The following is an 18649-nucleotide window of genomic DNA, read 5'->3' on the forward strand; positions in this document are numbered from 1 at the left end:
CATGCGCTGAGGAGAGGAAACGTCTCTCTGCTGACAAGTCCCCAAAAGTCATTGTCCCTTGACCTGGCTTTCAGCTCTATGTCATTTTGCATATCAACCATCTCCATGTCCACTCCACCTGGCAAAGCAAATGCTTTCTGGAATTTGGCTGCAACCTCCTCTGTATCAATAGGCAGGAATGGGTTTGAAACAAATGCAGCAATATCCTCCATGACGTCTAACTCACCAAAACGTCGACTGAACTCTGCTGCCAGTTTGTCCAGGTGCACACAGTACTGCTCAGGGTGAAAATCATAATTGTCTTTGATGGACTGTGACATTTTCTCCAGGTTGGTAAAGTGTGTCAGCCTCCCTTTCTTAAGATGTGTGGTCCAGACACAGTTTGGCCTTGAACGCATTCACTGAGCTTATCATGAGCGGCAGGTGCCGGTCTTTTCCCTGGAGCTCGTTGATGAGTGAGGTCAGTTTTGCCGTTAGGTCTGTCAGAAACCCCAGGTCCAGTAGCCACGCATCATCTGATAGTTCCTCGTGCTCCTCGTTCCTTTTCAACAGAAACGCCTTTATCTCAGGCAACAAGTCAACAAATCGCTGCAGCACTTTGCCGTGACTCAACCACCGGACATCAGCATGCAGAAGCAGTTCTCCATACGCGGAATCGAGCTCATCCAATAACGCCTTGAATAAGCGATGCTGAAGCGCTTTTGCTCGAATTTACCACTTTGACCACCAGTGTCATTAGATGAGAAAAGTCCACAACTTTCCCAGCCAAGGCTTGCTGATGAATCACATAGTGATACTTCATGAAGTCGGGGAAATCCGGATCATTACAGCACAGTGCTATGAAACCAGCGTGCACACCGCACATTGCCGGTGCCCCATCAGTAGTGATTGCCACCAGTTTATGAATGGGGATGTTATTTTCACGGACATAGCTTTTAAACACATTGTAAATATCCTCACCTCTCGTTCTCTGCTTTAAATGGAGAAGAGTGAGGAAGTCCTCCTTTGGCTTTCCAGGACTTTACAACATTCTGACAAATACAACAAGCTGAGCTGTGTCCATTACATCCAGCGATTCATCAAACTGCAGTGAAAAATATTCACAGAGTCCTTCAACACCTGTTGACCAACATCCTCTGACAGTAACTGACAGTAACTGTCAGTAAATGTGGGCGACTGTGGCTAAGTTAGGGCCGTCTTTCAATCAGAGGGTCGGCGGTTCAATCCCCGGCTCCGGCTCTGCTAGTCGCATGTCGATGTGTCCTTGAGCAAGACACTTAACCCCAAATTGCTCCCGTAGTTGTGCCTATGGTATAGAAATGTGATAGAATCTGAATTGTAAGTAGCTTTGGATAAAAGCGTCTGTTAAATGACTGTAATGTAACTCAACCCTTCGTGTCACTGTTACAGGACCAAGCGGTATAGCACGGAATGCGGCTTTTATGTCCTCTTTGTTTTTGAAGTTGCTGCAAACAGTCTCTGTGGTGATGGCCATTGCTTGTTAAAAGTCAAAAGGTGGCTAACACGAAATGACGCTTCAGTTGCAGCCTTATTTTGAGAAGTGGGTTTTGTGAAAAGCGACTGCTAAGCCTTCAACTCCACTTTCAGCTCTTGTACTTTCCTGGCACGGATTGCGCTCTTTGGTGGATAGCCGTCTTTGAATTTCTGGTGGTTAGTGTTGTGGTGCCGCTCCAAATTCCCTCGCTTAGACAGTGCCTGTGACTGGTGGCACAACATACACACACACACACTTGTCTTTTACCAAGGAAAAAATAAATTCCTCCTCCCATTCTGGATGGAAATGGTAGGTTTTCGCCTTCTTTCGTGGAGCCTCCGCCATGTTCGCTAACTGCCAACAACGCCAGGCTATCACCATGGTGACGACGTTTGCGAACGTCAATCAGGCATAATGGGCCTCATTCTCGAATGCAGTTAAGAAGAATTTAGGAAGACATTTCTTCTGAACTCCACTTACGCGGTTTTCAGGACAAATTTGGCATTCATGAAAGTTCTCTCATCTGGGATTCCTTCTGAACTTAGACCAGAATTTCAGAACGCTAAATAGCAGTTGTAAATCGCCCAGAGTTTTCTTAAATGCAATTCCTCAAAAAAACCACTAGATGCCCCACGGGGCCGCTCCGCGTTAGAAGGGGCATTTAGTGGGAAGGGCTGAATTTGTGAGAAATAGTTAGTGATTACGTTCACATCAACTCTACAGACATCCTCAGATTGAAATAATTATAATAATAAATACGAGAATATTTGTATTATTAACAATTACGTTTCACATTTATAGTCATGATTCTATGAGGCATCGTGATATCATAAAATAAACAAAAGCACTGCACGAACACTGCAAATGTAAGTGAATAAATAAATAAGCACTAAACTCAATCGCGTGGATATAGCCACAGTGGAATAGAATGGACACATCTACATTCTGCAACAGTATCTGCACCGGTGAAGTTAGGTCTCAGTTTACTCGACTGGTGCTCGCTTTCTGCTTTGACATGATTTTAATTAGTCTGAAGTTGCTTTCGCGTTGCCTGTGGAGTCTGTCGATTGTGCACACTTCTCTTCAGTTGCATGCCCTTATAAGGAGTTGGCGGGGCGTTTCTGTATGCAAATCCAGTTGCACGAGAATGCACGTTCAATTTAAGAATCCTCATTCGGGGGAACACAGCTGAGAACACTTCGGCTGTGTAAGAACCCATTTTCAGGCGTTCATGAATCAGTCGGAGATCTTTTCTGACGTTGGTCTTCCGAAGTCCGTAAGAAAACATTTCAGAAGACACTTCAGAAAATGTTTGAGAATGAGGCCCAATGTGTTTCTGAATTTATTTTATTTTGGAGAGCGACAGGGAAAGTCTCCGAGATCGACCACTGCTTGGCGACCACTGCTTTAGTGTGTGACCAAATACCTGCAGAACTAACATTCGTATTGACCTCAACAGTAACTTCCTTTTAAAGCAAATTAGAAAATGTTAGCATGCTAACATGCACAAGTGGGTTCAGGCTTAATACAGGGAGTAAACAGCAGCCTGGCTACAGATGAATACCACATCGATTTTGATTAGTTCAGTGCTGGATTTAAAAAGTCTTCAATAACGATCTCCACCAGCATCAGAAACGTGGAGAAAACAAAGCAAACCAGGCTGACCAAACACAGTTCTTGTGGTCTGCAGCCCATACATGTAGTAATATTTTTTAGGAAGCAACCTCAGCTATAGCATAACACACAGATTTCTTTCAGTATTGTTACATATTCATTGTTCTGTTATCCTCACCCACAGTAGCTCTACATGCCTATTGTAAAACTTGAAAGCTCACAGAACAACTGGGCGTCACAAGGTACCAAGACACCCATGGACAATTGTTTTGTATTTTTCCCTTGCAAGTCTCACACAACAGAGATTATTTTCCTTTGGATATTTAAAGTGCTTTACTTATAAATGTTATCAGTGGCCTGCAATGTTAAAAGACCCTATTCATAAACTGTTATTGTTACTATTATTTCCCTCACTTGTATAAAATGTGAGGGGGGGGGAAGTGACGTGACAGGAGTATGGAGCACGCACACAGGTGAAGCAGTTGGCGTTTAGTGGGCTCAAAGAGTAGGATTTTCTGGTGACTGCTCAGCAAAGGAGTAGAATTATTAACCTTTGGATTATAAAGCAGGAAAACTTCACTGGACTACTACAAGAAAGACCCACCATCTAAATGGACTGTAGTGAGATAGCGTGTGTTCTATGGATTTTGGAACAGCGGCGTCTCATTACATTACAGTCATTTAGCAGACGCTTTTATCCAAAGCGACTTACAATAAGTGTATTCAACGTATTCAAGAGAACTACTAGTCACCAGAAGTCATAAATGCATCTCCTTTTTTAAACCAGCATCTAAGAGCATAAACCAGAGCAAGAGTACAGAAACAAACTAATACGAATAAAATAACTGCAAAAACTAGTATGAATACAATAAATGCTAAGTAAGTGCTAAGTGGAAGGCTCAGGGTAGTACTTCTTGAAGAGGTGAGTCTTCAGCCTGATGAAAGATGGGCAGCGACTCTGCTGTCCTGACGTCAGTGGGGAGTTCATTCCACCACTGTGGGGCCAGGACAGAAAACAGCCGTGACCGGGTCGATCGGCCGCAGGGACCTCTGAGCGACGGGGCAACCAATTGACCCGAGGCAGCAGAGTGGTCGGGCGGGGGTGTAGGGCTTGACCATGGCCTGGAGATAGGAAGGAGCTGTTCCTTTCACTGCCCTGTAGGCTAGTGCCAGAGTCTTAAACTGGATGCAAGCTCTTACAGGGAGCCAGTGTAGAGAACGGAGAAGGGAAGTTGTGTGGGAGAACTTGGGGCGATTGAACACCAGGCGAGCTGCAGCTTTCTGGACAAGCTCCAGAGGTCTGATGGCCGACGCCGGGCTCCGGCAAGTAGTGAGTTGCAGTAGTCCAGGCGGGAGATGACAAAAGCCTGGATTAGCACCTGCGCCGTCTCATCAGTGAGGAAGGGGCAAATCCTCCTGATGTTGTAGAGCAGGAATCTGCAGGAGCCTGTAACTGATGCAATGTTTGCTGAGAATGACAGTTGGTCGTCCAGGGTCACACCCAGGTTCCTCGCAGTCCGAGTTGGCGTCACCACGGTATCATCAATGGTGATGGACAGGTGTCGCTTCCACCTCTTGTTGATTTTGTTTTCGGCCTCAGGGATTTATTTATCATCGGACTGTTTTGGGTTGAATTTTGAAACTTTGGGACTGATGGGACACTGGGTTTGAGTTATAATTTGTGAATGTTTAGTTTATTGTGTCGAGTACGGCGGGAGCCTTACAGTGTTTTTGTTCGCTGAAACGTATGCTGAATTTAATTTGATTTACATTAATATATTGTGTTATGTGCAACTAACTGTGTGGTTTTCATTTACATCTGATCATTTTAGTGAGGAATAGGGAGAGCCTTTCAGCGTGTTGTCGTGGTTTCAAACATGTTAGGCAGTCAGATATCAGACCCACCCGTTCCCTTAAATTTAGCGCATGTACTTTTCCCCTTAGGTTACACATCACAAGCAAAAACACAGAAGAGGTTACACCTACATTTTCACTGTTGTGGTCAGCCTCGCTGGGACAGCCAAACAGCTCTCGCCGCAGCAGGTTGCCATCGTACTCCAGAAAGGTTAGATAGAGATTCCGAAAAAACTCGACATGCTTGTTCTTCACCCGCAGCTTTTTGGGAGAATTCCAGTGGATCACCTGGGCAGAAGAACCACAGAGAAGAGAGCAGGGAAAAAGGTTATCCAGGTACTGTTGTTCTTGTCATGGTCAGATCTCTTTTTGGGCAAGGCACAGGCCAGTAAACCACTTCCATTCCACCAAATGATAAACACCCTGGTCCTGGGATTTAAGACAAGTCATTAAAGCACAAAAACATTTGCCCAGGTCTCTATGGACCCATAACACTATCTGGTCACAATCTGTACTTATCAAGCATCTCAATATATATTTTAGTAATGACAGTTATAAGATGAACTCCCAGGATATTCTACCTACATCAAAGAAGGACATGAGGGGTAGTTACAACTTTTCCTGCTTTCATACAACTGCTTGCTATGAATTTGCTGACACTCTGAACCACAAACTGACATCAGTAATAGCGTACCCACTTCAGTTATGCACACCCACTCTTACGCAACTTCTTCCTCACACCTTTACAAGGTACCACACGTAAACTTCCTTTCAGATTTTTAGTTTCATGATTCAAGTGCAATGAATAATTCCAGTATTCAAGCCAAAGAGCTTTAACCAGTGTCACGGGGCATGGTGGAGGACTCAAATGCAGGCCAGACCAGAAGTAGAGTGAAGCAGGTGTTTAATGAGTAGTTAAATCAAAACAGGAAACTTACAGAACACAACAGGGAGTCCATGGACGAGACAAGAGACGAGGGGGAAAATCCAGCAGAATTAGGCAGGGCAGGCAGACGGGGAAACCAGGAACAAGATGAGCCAAACGGGCGGGTAGACATGACAATGATCTGGCAGTGAGTGACTGAGAGGCAGGGGTTTGTATAGTGGCTTGAACAGGTGAACGGAGTTAGGCTGATGCTGAGGGAGTGGCTGACAGGTAGAGTGAGGAGGGTGTTCGAGCAACACAAAGACACACACAGAACACAGAAGGCAAAGCCTGATCGTGACAACCAGTCCTCAAATGTTCAGCTCCATATCCGCTTCTTCATTCACTCAACTGCCATTTCAACTCATTTCAGTGCTTACACCTCAGCCTCCACTTCAACTTCTTTCAGTGCTTGTACTGATAGTAGTTACACCTCAACTGCCAATTCAACTTCTTTTCGGTACTTCAACTTCACACACATTTCATGCTCACATTTGAAACAATCCTTTCAAATGTTTTAACTGCGTCAGCTTGTATTGCATTAGTAAAAAGCAATATGACAATAATATTAGGTTCATTTTTTAGACGATGGAGCCACTAGTGTGTGACAGGCCGCAATTTACTGCCGAGTCACAGCCGGCAACATAAAGGAGATCAAATTTCAGTCGAGGTGGGAAGAGGCACACGTGTTTGTTTACTGAAAGTTTGTGGGCTTTTTTGGGGAAACGAGACAAGGCGGGTCCTCCTGCCAGTGCATTGCAAGCCTGCGGCCCGTAACGTTGGCGAATGTCCGGTCTACAGAGAGCGTGTGTCTGTGACCTGAGTATGAAGTAAGCTGTAAGTTACAGCTGTGAACATAGCAGTGCAGTGTGTCTACAGTTTATTTGTTGGTGAATAAATGCTACAGCTCCTCAAGATACAAGACAAGTGCCTGTGTCTTTTTTCTACCTGCTGATAAATTGAAGGGGCAAGTCCAGCTCAAGCTCACTTAAGGTGGACTGACCTTTAAGGTGGATAAGCTATTCTCGTTTTTGTGATGAGCCGCTCCTCCACAATTTGGTGGAGCACCTGCTGAGACAAGTGCAACACCAAGAGGTAAAGTTCAGTACACCAGTCCAGTCGGTTTGAAAAGGTTTACACCGGCCCAAACCTATTCGATTACATCTTGTGGTTTCTATAGTAAACAAACCCGGGGTCTGATCTAGTTATTTTAATGCAGGAAGAAAAAATAAAAGACAGAAAACAGCATCACATGTGGGTGTTTCACAGACACTACGATCAGCCTTAAAAGAGCTTTTGCGTAGGTTTTAATTCCAAATATTCAAATTAAGAGTTGGGTGCCAGACAGAAGAATAATCACACTTCTACCCTGTCACTTTAAGAAACTGTTAGAGAGTACTAGAGAGATAGCCTGCTACCCCCACTACAAAAAAATGAATACATTTTTATCAATTAAGTCTTGCTGTATTCAACCCCAATATTACTAATCATGGTACCCGAATACAGTCTTATACACAAAAGGTCCATTAAATCAAGAGAAACACAATACTGAGTCCAGATATGAAAATCAAATGCCCCATAAGTAAGTAAATGAAATGAGGACTCCAGATAAATGTCAGCCTATTTGTGAAAGAGATGTGGTGTATGTGTGCATGCGTGTCTGTGTGTGTGTGTGTGTTTATCTTTTGAGCAAAGATGTCCAGAAACTGAATTAGACTTCAGTGATCTCCTCCTTTAGCCACTCTCATTCTCCTCCCTGCTGCTTCTGTTAGTTGATTCTCCCCCTTCCTTCCCCCCGCTCACAGGTGTGTCTCATTTATCTCCTCACTTCCCCCATCTTCTTTTATTGTTTGGGTGGAAAAGGGCTATTCAGTGAATTTCTTTCTTTTCTCCCTTTCTGCTGAAAGCTGAAACAAACTAAAGAAAAATATCTGCATATCTGGCTTTCTAATCAGCGTTCACCAACTGAATTAAGTCGAATCCTGTATCTTGTGTTTGTTGTGCTCTGGAATGATTTTTCTGCATAAAACATCATTGTGTCTACAACAATATATTACATAATTTGGCTGTTGGTTTTCTTTCACTGTGTGTCATGTCTGCTCTCACACTTAGACAACATCAAGGGTCACCCATCCATAACCACTTAGCTTAGTTAATATGTTGATATCAGCTCATATAAAAGTCAGATTTATGCTTGGAGCAATGATATTAAATGAGCTTTGGTACTGTCAAAGCCATTCAAAAAACACCTACAGGCATTATTGAACATTATTGCTTTGGGGTGTCATAAGGCCAACTAAATGTGGGAGGGAGCCTGATCACTACTACCAAACTGTTGGTGCATTTCCCTGTTGGAAAAACTGCTGAAAGTGGAAGAATGTGTTATCTAATGAATGGGCCTAGTCAGAAATATCTTTATACTTCTACATTCTGTATGTCCACTCACATGTTGGATGTATACATGACAGACTTGAACAGCTCTGCATCTCCTTAAACCTACAAAAGACAAGACGCTTTTTCAAGCTTAACAAAATCCATAATGCTTTTACTCGCTTTGAGTGTGGGGGTGGCTTGAGACTCTTGAATAATGTAGGTCAGGTCTTGTTTGTCTGAAGTGGCTGAGTGTGAGTGTAGTGGAGACAGCAGGGTCTCACCTTGAGGTCTGACACGTCTTTGTAGCACTTCTCAGAGCGGGTGTGGTCGGACAGCTGGACGTTCCAGAAGCAGGGCAGCTGGTGAACCAGGAACGGGTTCTGTTTGATCACAGCGTTGAAGATGTCCTGCAGACACACACACACACACACACACACACTGAGCCTTATGCTTTGCCTTATGTTTCATCATCTACAGGCCTGCACCTCACGGTTCAATCTGTTTATTCAATGACCACACAAGGCTGTTTCTTATGCTGCTTATTGCATGGATGTGAAAACAAAACTGCAAATACACTTTCTCAAATTACCATACACTGTGTCTCATGTGTCTTTCAAACTTAGTATCATTTTTCTATTCTTTTATTATGGTATTGTACTCTTTTTTTTAATCAGCAAATGATGACAGCACAAAGGTGACACATCTTTACAGACTGCAGAGGATGGTAATGCTTATGACTTAAGTCTGTGAGCTTGGAGACGATGGCATGTATAGAAGGAGACTGGAAGGTGTAGCGTGAGCGGATCCTGTCCCAGGGAGGCTCACACCTAACACGGTGATAACTCTGTCGGTAATCCGACCAACCTTAGTGGGCTTTCGTGTCCCACAGAGGTGTCAGGAAAATACCTTCGGCCTTTTATCTCACCCCGTAGCTGAGTCGTTAGGATTTCGGAATTATTGTCTTTCTGAGAGTCTTGCACCGCTACGCCCTAGGCGCTCTCAATAGGATGTAACCCTAACACCCAGTATGAATAGTTATGTAGGACATCTATACATTACTATTGCCTATTTTAAGTTTCTCACCATTTTTGACTAACACTGCCAAGTCTTCACTCAGGGAACTTACCTTAAGCTCCTCTGGTAGAGTCAGTCGTGTGATGGTAAATTTCCACTATGACTTACTTCTCCTGTACTCAGTGTTTTGGCCCTTTTGTATTAACAAAGTTAATCAATGTCATACATGGTCAGTGAGGGTCCTCTCAGGTTGAGTAATATTGGATGTGTGTCTTAATCAGGGACATGATACTGTCAACTTAGATAGGGGGCTGAATGGGGATGTAATCACTGGACCAATCAGTGATTAACCATTCAATGGTTAGTCAGTGAATGATCACTGTTGTCCAGATATCCTAGTGATGAACTCCTCCTATCCCACCATGTGCTCAGGGCATTTATAAGTTGTACACAACCAACACTCTGGGTGCCTTCCTCCTTCAGACCGCATTGCGGTCTGTATGACGTTTGAACCTTCTCTACACAGAGAATAAAGACTCTAAGGACAAACTTCTTTTCTCAATGTTTCTCAATTTCAGTATCATAGGACTCACTATGATAGCAGTCATTTAAAATTGGTAAGGCTGTGGTTTTATTAAAGTTTTTTCACAACAATCACATACAACAATTTCAATTCAATGAAACAGTCTCAGTGTTACAAAAAGCTAATACTATCAGTCCTGGTTTAACAGGCTCTCTCAGTCAGCTTTCGCTGTGAGTTTTTTCCCTTTTTTTCCCATGCCGTCTTCTGATAGCAGAAGTGTCTTCTAGTCACCCCTAAGGGTGAAGACTGTGTTCTCTCAGTTTTGCAGCTGCTTTTTATGCTGGTCTGAGGCTTGTACCTCCCTCAGGTTCATGTGTCACTAACATGTGTCCTCCTGTTAAGTAGGTCAAACACAGGATGTAAGGATCATACAAGGCTTGAGTGACTATTTTATTTATATAAGGCGTCTATGCAGTTTATGTTTAATCACTTCTATGAAATAAAACAGTTTATATGGTGTAACGGTTATACTTTTAAATCAAACAGGTTACAGGTTGTAATAGTTATACTTTTATGCTTTCATATTTTTCTACAATCTTCTAACAAAGGTCAGAACTGACAGGACACATGGGTATGAATCAAACGCACCTGGGAGACATGAAAGATTTTGGGTTCATCCAAATTCTAATAAAAGGGCGTGTCGTCTGGTAAAAGACTTTCCCAAAGGTGTATGTAATGTCCCACCTCAGTCCTCAGAGCATTGGAACCATCTTCGCAATGGCAGACCAGAACCATCTCATCACGTGTGGAGCCATCAAATAAGGGTACTGACATGTCCCCCCTGAGTTGTGCCTCACCTTGATCCTGCAAGGGTGACTCTGATTAGTTGGTTTGGTCTGTAACAACTTGATTCATCATAGAAACTGTATGATGATGTCTTCCGGACTCTTTTGTGTTGTTAGTGTTTTGTGCGTCTCCAGATGTTTCGGCTTTAGTTCTGGCTGAATCCTTCAAATTGCTTAGAGGAAATGTACTTTGGTTACATCTGAAATACTTTTTGAATTCGGTATCTTCCGGAACTGTTCACAAGACAAAGCCTCAGTGACAGATTCCAGCTTCCCAATGGCAGACACAAGACTCTTTAGCCACATAATGACTGCTTTGATAAAGAGGGCAGACAGTCCACTGGAGGAGCTCATACAGCAGAAGGCAGATGGTTGAGCAGTTTCTGAAGCCCTGTTCATTTTCCAAACTGCATACCTTGTGGGACTTTACTTAATGAAGGTTGAATTAAAATCACACCTCTTATCTAGATGCGTTCTGAATAGCTTGGAGATAATGGAGCGATGGTTTAAGACAACACCTATTTATGACCTTCAGGATACATCTAACCCTTGTAATGTCTTCCCGATTGACATACACCTTTCGTCCTCTGGGGTCAAAAATGACCCCGCCTTATTTAAAGCATATAGTATAAATTGTCAATCAATTCTGTTCTACACCTTTAGTCTTACTTCAGTCCAACCCATTACCACAAATTGTTCCTTTCGTTTTGGAATTTAGGGCCAATAGACCTTGTTTACATAAAAGTATACCCTGTTTTTGAGTGAAAATAAAATGAAACAATGTATTATTCTGACTATTTGACTTATCACAGAGTGGTATATGTCAAAGTTTGGTGAGGATGCTGTTTTTGAATCATTTGAATTTTTCTAATGGCAGCACATAATCACACCTGTTGTCCTCTGGGGTCATAATTGACCCTGTCTGGTTTGACTGTTATTTATAGAATATAAAGTGGATACTTCACCCAATTCTGTGTTACACCTTTAATAATAACTTTATTCAAACACATTAACACCATTTCTTTATTCCATTTGAAATTTAAGGCCAATAAGACCTCATTTACATGAACCTTTACATTGTTTTTGAGTAAAAATAAATAAAATCATCAATTATTCTGACTTTAGTTAACAATCAGAGTCACGTGTCTTGATAGATCATCACAGACTGGTATATGTCAAAGTTGAGTTAGGATGCTGTTTTTAAACCACTTCAATTTTTTTAATGGCAGCAAATAATCACACCTGTTGTCCTCCCGGGTCAAAAATGACCCCGTCTGGTTTGACTGTTTATAAAGCATAAAGTAAAATTATCACCCACCTCTGTGTTTCAACTTTTTAGTCAACTTTATTCCAACTCATGACCTGACATATAAACATTAATTTCCAAAACATTTAACTTTTCAAAACAAACTTTTCAGAATAAAAACAGTCTGAATGGGCCCTCAGTTGCATGCAAGGCAGGTAGTAATGGCGTGAACTTTGCAGATGTATGCATTGCACTTTTGGCACATTTTCGATGTTTTGAGATCACTCTGGCAAGGGCAGAATTTGCACCTACTCCCTTTGGGTGATGGGCCAGGAGGGGCAGCTGGGCGAGGGGGAGCTGCTGCAGAGGTAGAGCTGGAGCAGAACTGCTGGATCTCCATAACCAATCTGGCAGCGGCTGGCGTGCCGGGAATAACCTATCAAGTCAAGTCAAACTTTATTATAACAAATCACAGTGCAAATACAAATAGTTCAAATTGTGAGGTCACTACAGAAGGAAAAGCAACAGAAATGTAGCTTAATGCTGACCTTGCGTGGCATATGCCTGCAGGTCCATTTGATCCATCTTTCTCCACTTGTTGCCATACACACGTCGCCCCTCCTTGTTTGTCATGTTCAGCACCACCTCTTCAATAGGCTTGGTCAGAAACAGGTCAAAAGTGGACTTTATGTCATCAATACGAGACCTTGCATATGCGGTTGGACCATGGTGGCTTGTCTCTCTCTCTGCTGTCAACATGCGTCGTCCATCACTGGGAGGGATGGAAGACCAGATCAATGTTTCTTCCTTTGACTGGAAATATTCTTCTATCGCAGCTGGGTCCTTTCCCTCAGATTCTTCCTCATCAGTTGATTCTTCCTCTTCATCATAATAAGTTCAGTCCTCCACTTCTGACACTTCTTCAGATTCTACCTCATCATCATGTTCATCATTGTCCTTCACTTCATACCCTTCTTCCATTTCTACAGCGGGCGATGTGGGGGCTTCTTCAGAGGAAGAAGTAGCATGTGGTCTGTATGTTGTATCTATCACCTCGTCATTATTTTCCTTCTCTTCTGACCTGAATCCTCCTCATCAGTTGATTTTTCCTCATTATGTTCAGCATTGTCCTCCTGGTCATTCTTTTCCACAACATAGTTAAAAATGAGCTCACAAGCCTCCTCATTGTGCTGCCTGTCTCTCTCTTAAATGTGAAATGCCCCAACACCTGTGAGAAAAGACCAGTTTTTTGTTGTTGTCATAACCATTGCTTGACCCCAAACATCAAACATCCAAGATCAAAGATGTTTTGGAAAGCAGTATGGTGTGACAATTTGCCCCATTGCACCACTTTGTGCTGCGGGGTCTTTTTGACCCCAGAGGACAACAGAAGTTATTAAATTCAATAAATCACCCATAATTCAATCAAATTACTTTTATTTATTTTAATCATGAAGAGCATAGTATCGAACAACCTCCATTATTTTCAGACCATTTGATGAATAAAAAACATATTTTGATGGCAAAAGATTTCATTTGGGGTCAGATTGACCCCAGGACAACAGGAGGGTTACGCTCAAGTGGGCTGAAAAATTGTTTTGAACCCAAACCTTTATACAACTGTGACATGTAAATTGAGTGTTCTGTTGCACTCTCAGATGAAAATAGAGGCAAACAATAAATGTACAGAAGTTGAACTTTTTTGTAAAAGTTTTTATGAAGCTGCTGTGGGTGGCTTGCAAAAGATCAAAATAATATAACAGTGGCACAACCAGCAGCAGCAGACATACTGTAGTGTTTTATGGAGCTTTTTTGCCATCTTTTTTCAAGCGCGTGGTTTTTCAATTTAAGAGCATGACTCCTTGATTATGTTTCAGATTATGAAATGCTCTCCCTCAAAACCCTGCACTCACACGCTTGGATTTCTGCTCAAACGGTTTGCTTGAATGCAGACATATTATTACTTGCATAGATTTTCTGTGCTCCAGTTTCAGCCCTTCTTCTCACACTTGGCTGCTTCTGTGTGTTCGTGATATGTCTGCTCTCAGATTTCTGCAGAAAGCGAATCAACAGACTAGCTAAATTAAAAGGTGAAACAAAGCTTTGTTTACCCGTTGTCTGTCTGTTTGTTAATGTGTCATGTGACTTGTTGCCGGAAGACATCAGTTAAAATGTGAGTGAGAGTTGGAGAGAGGAGTGTCATTGTTGTCAGTTTGTTTTGTTGGAGTACAGAAAATGATCGAAGTAAGGGATAATGCCCGGCGAGGTGTCCATTATCAGGAATTAATTGATGACAAGAGCAGAACTTTCCGACACGCAGCTAATAAGGGACACCTCGACACCTTATTCTATGGTAACTTGCCAAAGAACAGAAAAATTAAGACCAATAATTTATATTTTAATGCATTTTGCAACCCAAATAGAGCAAGTACACATTGAGTCCATGGCGATGTGTCCCTGGGTAAGACACTGAACCCCAAAATGTCTCCCGAAGACTGTGCCTATGGTGTGTGAATGTGGTTAGTTAGTCCTGGTCAGCAGGTAACCCCTGCTATCAGTGTATGAATGGGTGTGAAAGGGTGAATGACATACACAAATAATCTTTGTTTTGTTTAGTTACTTAGTTTGCTTCACCACTTTACTCTTGAAAATAAATGCTTGTCTGTTTAATGTTTACAGAGTGAATACTGCCAACCTCTGCTATGTCAAGACCTACAAAAGCCTTCAATTTACTACCTATTGATGGAAGATTTTTGGTTATAGTTATTGATGTAAGTATTAAACAGAGTTCCAAATTGATAGTTGGTATAATTCATACTACTATTACAACTATTTTATGAGACTACATGAATTGGCTTTCATTTCCTTTTTTTAGGGAACAAAAGAAGCCCTGAAGTGATTTATATTGACATATATTAAATCATGTAACTCAATGTATTTAATTTTAATTTATTGATCCCTTTAAGGGGGAAATTTGTCTCTGCATTTGACCCATCCCTGTATATAGGGAGCAGTGGGCTGCCAATGACAGGCGCCCGGGGAGCCTGGGGTTCAGTGATACACTTCGACACGTGACACGTCCCAGTCGAGGATCGAACCGTTGTCCGTTCCAGACAACCCTCTTAACCCAGTGAGCCACGGTCGCCCCCCAATTTATTTATTAATTAATTAATTAATCAATTAATCAATTAATTAATTAATACTTTTTGATAATTAATAATTACTTTTTATAGCTATTTTAATGCTTGTTTGAGCTACTGCACATGTATAGTTTTGTCGCTCTGGTATTATCAATATATACAGTATACAGTATATCAGTGGCGGGCCGTCAGGGCCAGCAAGGCCTTCTCTGCTGGCCTAAACAGAATCACAAAGTTATAGCTATTTTATAATTTAATAATTTTTCATAAATACACTACATGTATTATAATTTTTCCCCATTATCTTATTTTCTCATTGCACAGCTACTGTCTTCCTCAGTTGCTCTGCTTCCAGTGCAGCTTGTTTTAAGTAGAGCTTTTATCCAATCAGATTTCACCTCTGTGTCTCTAGGTAAGAAGAGAGGCCAGAGGCCTGCTGGATAGTCTTTGCAGATTAAAGTATATGGAGAAGATATTATTGATTGTCATAGTCTTCAACCAATCAGATCTTTAGTTTGACATGTTGGGCGTATTCTTTGACATGTCAGAGCTACCGACGTAGTCTACAAGTGCGTCAGCAATAACGTGCAGCGTGATTGGTCAGTGGGCTAGCGTGATTGTTGTGAAGCTGAAAGCTAGCTAGCAGAACTTAGTAGTAGTAGTTCAAGTTGAAAGATATGTAAGAGAAGTTATGACATTTTTAGCGTTTTGCTTGGTGTAGATTCTTTTTTTTTTTACCTAGCTTTGTTTTTTTTAACACTCAATGGCTGAAGGAGGAGGAGAAATGGATTAGGCGGCGGAGTTACTGGCAACGCCTTTCTGGAGAAGGACAGTTCAAGAAAAGCTGGACATCGTATCAAAGGGTCGGCCAACCCCACAGCTAGCAGCCCTGACCCACCATGGAAAAGGATTTGTACGAATGGTATTTCTGGCTGACAGCGTCGGAGAAGCGTTACACATTTTATGGCCTGGAATGCGTTTTATTTGCAACTGAGCGTCTTGGTGTTTGGAGCTACGCTACGCTAACCTGAGTTGGCTAACCAAGGCAGCAACACAACACCATAGCACGGCAGGACACTTACAAGCTACGGAGCTTTTGAAAACTTTTGCTGAGACCCGAGTGGATCTACAACTCAACGAACATGTTCACAGGAGGACCTCTGGCTGGAACTGAACCGCACCGATGTTCTGTACAACCACGTCATTAAACTCTTTGTTAACATAGAAAGGAGGATGGACTTTGTCTTTAAGTGAACAGCAGCTTTGGTAAGTGAAGTGCTTTTGTGTTTTTACATCTGCAGTAGCGTTACTACTGTGTTCATCTGTCTATGGTGTCGTTTTTATGATATGGTTAATATTGTTCCCTCTGATGTGGATAATATATGAATGGCTCGTGCTCTTCAGTGTGCGGATAAATACTGTTTTAGCGCTGCAGTGTTGCTGGATTGATTTGTTGCTTTGTTGTCATATAAATATATGTGACTGGTTCTTGTGAGTTTGTTCTTGTCGTTGTGTTAATTACGTTGATTCTGACTATATGCATTGTCCGTTAATGACGAATTATCCCGTCAAGCGCAGGGTTAGGGTCGGACATTTGATTCTGTTTGGGGTTTTGTTTTCAATAACAAAGCAGAAATGATGGTCTGGAGAAATGGGGATTGTGTGGTGATTGCTTTACCCCTGTTTGAATCAGTAGAGAACAGCTAAACGCTGCGGGGAGAGTTTGTAGCTTGTGTGCTGCTGTTGTGGTGCTCCTGAAGTTTGCGGATGACATCACCCTCATTGGACTCATCTCTGGTGGGGATGAGTCCGCCTACAGGTGGGAGACTGACCATCTGGTGACCTGGTGCGGTCTGAACAACCTAGAGCTCAACGCTCTAAAGACAGTAGAGATGGTTGTGGATTTCAGGAAGAACGCAGCCCCACCTGTGTCCCCATCACCCTGTGTGACTTCCCCGTTGACGCTGTGGAGTCCTTCTGCTTCCTGGGCTCCATCATAACCCAGGACCTCAAGTGGGAGCTGAACATCAGCTCCATCACTAAGAAGGCTCAGCAGAGGATGTACTTCCTGAGGCAGTTGAAGAAATTCAACCTGCCAAAGACAATGATGGTGCACTTCTACACAGCCGTCATTGAGTCCATCCTCTGCTCCTCCATCACGGTCTGGTACGCTGCAGCCACAGCCAAGGACAAAGGCATCATTCTCTCTGCTGAGAGGGTGATTGGCTGCAATCTGCCGTCCCTCCAGGACTTGCTCGCTTCTAGAACCCTGAAGCGAGCAAGAAAGATTGCAGCCGACCCCTCTCACCCTGCACATGAACTGTTCGTGCCCCTTCCATCTGGTAGGAGGCTGAGGTCCATCAGGACCAAGACCTCACGCCACACGAACAGTTTCTTCCCGTCCGCAGTCGGTCTCATTAACAGAGCCCGGGACCCCCACTGACTCTGCCATCCCCAGGACAAATTCCTTCCCTCCCTACTACTCCCCTGCACATCCCTTCATATTTAAATACACTTGTCACTTTTACATTACACTTGTTTACAGTCCTGTTATCTGTTTGTTGTGCACTTTATTTTATATTCTTTTAAATTCTATTGTAAATTTTAATATGTTTCTATTTCTTCAAATTCAAATGTATTGTTTGGTTCGTAAGCCTCGTACCGAATAGTTTAATACGAATGTGTGTATTGTTACACCCCTAGAAACAAATAATAACCTTAGCTGTTGGGTCATAATGAGGTTATTAGGAGGTGGTTAAACTGTAGTAGGACAGCACTGAAGGCCCAGGTATAAAATGTTGTCCCCAATGGTCACTTCAACACAGAAACATGGAAAAATGTGGTCCAGGTTAAAAAAAGACCAAAGGTGCCCTTCAAGTAAAAGTTTAGAGCTCCTCCGAGCAGCCACACTCAAAAGTGGGAGGGAAAAGCCAGGGGCAAAACAAGATAGTTGTTTTAATATGAGGATAACGGCACAGACTTTCAGGCTGTAACATTATGAATGTCTTCTCCCCTGGAAGACATTCATAGTGTAACACTTGTTCATGCACAGAATATATGACAGAAAAATTTTCATAAAGATGGAAAAAAGGGCTCCAACCCTGCTTACTTTCTCAGCCTTGCACAGTGTGAAGTGGGTGTGAAAGTCGAATTGTCGACTCTGGGAAGTTACTGAGATGATCGGACAGCGCCATACCTAATTCTGACGTGGGAAAGGTGGAAAGCAGCAAGCTGGCAGCTTAAACAAGTTTGGATTTTTTATTCTTCACAAAACCACCTCTGTCTGTGTGTACAAGTGAGTGCAACGCCATAAAAGAAGAGAAGAGATGGTGTGAAGGTGTGCACTATTATCCTGTTTGTATGATCCACGGGGCTGATACACAAAAGACACTGAGTTGCTGGAGAGAGATCACGGAGGCGGTGTGATGCTGCCTAGTGGAGGCTATGACACCGTTTTTCACCTTGTTTTTCAGTGTGGCCATTCAGAACAGGCAGAAAACTCTTCAGACCTTTAGACATGGACGGGTGACACGTCTCGAACAAAGCTGTTTATTTGAAGCCCTTACTGTGGTTTAGTTTAGCCACAAATGTTCAGGTAGCATTGGCAGAAAACATGAGGG

At 42.6% G+C, this 18649-nt stretch overlaps 1 protein-coding gene across 2 annotated transcripts in view; it reads right to left on the reverse strand.

The window, feature by feature from the left end:
- Positions 1–18649, reverse strand: part of large1 (LARGE xylosyl- and glucuronyltransferase 1) — a 118231-nt gene that overhangs the window by 18241 nt on the left and 81341 nt on the right. The window contains exons 9-11 of one of the 2 annotated variants that reach the window (XM_031869871.1): positions 10543–10662; positions 8543–8668; positions 5096–5251 (exon numbers count right to left, since the gene is read on the reverse strand). In XM_031869871.1, coding sequence (XP_031725731.1) covers positions 5096–5251; positions 8543–8668; positions 10543–10662 — 402 coding nt within the window. The remainder of the gene's footprint in view (positions 1–5095; positions 5252–8542; positions 8669–10542; positions 10663–18649) is intronic. The other variant, XM_031869872.1, reaches the window with a different exon arrangement.

This window comes from Anarrhichthys ocellatus, unplaced genomic scaffold (assembly GCF_004355925.1).
Source record: "Anarrhichthys ocellatus isolate YVR2014 unplaced genomic scaffold, GSC_Weel_1.0 scaffold49, whole genome shotgun sequence".
Lineage (NCBI taxonomy): Eukaryota > Metazoa > Chordata > Actinopteri > Perciformes > Anarhichadidae > Anarrhichthys > Anarrhichthys ocellatus.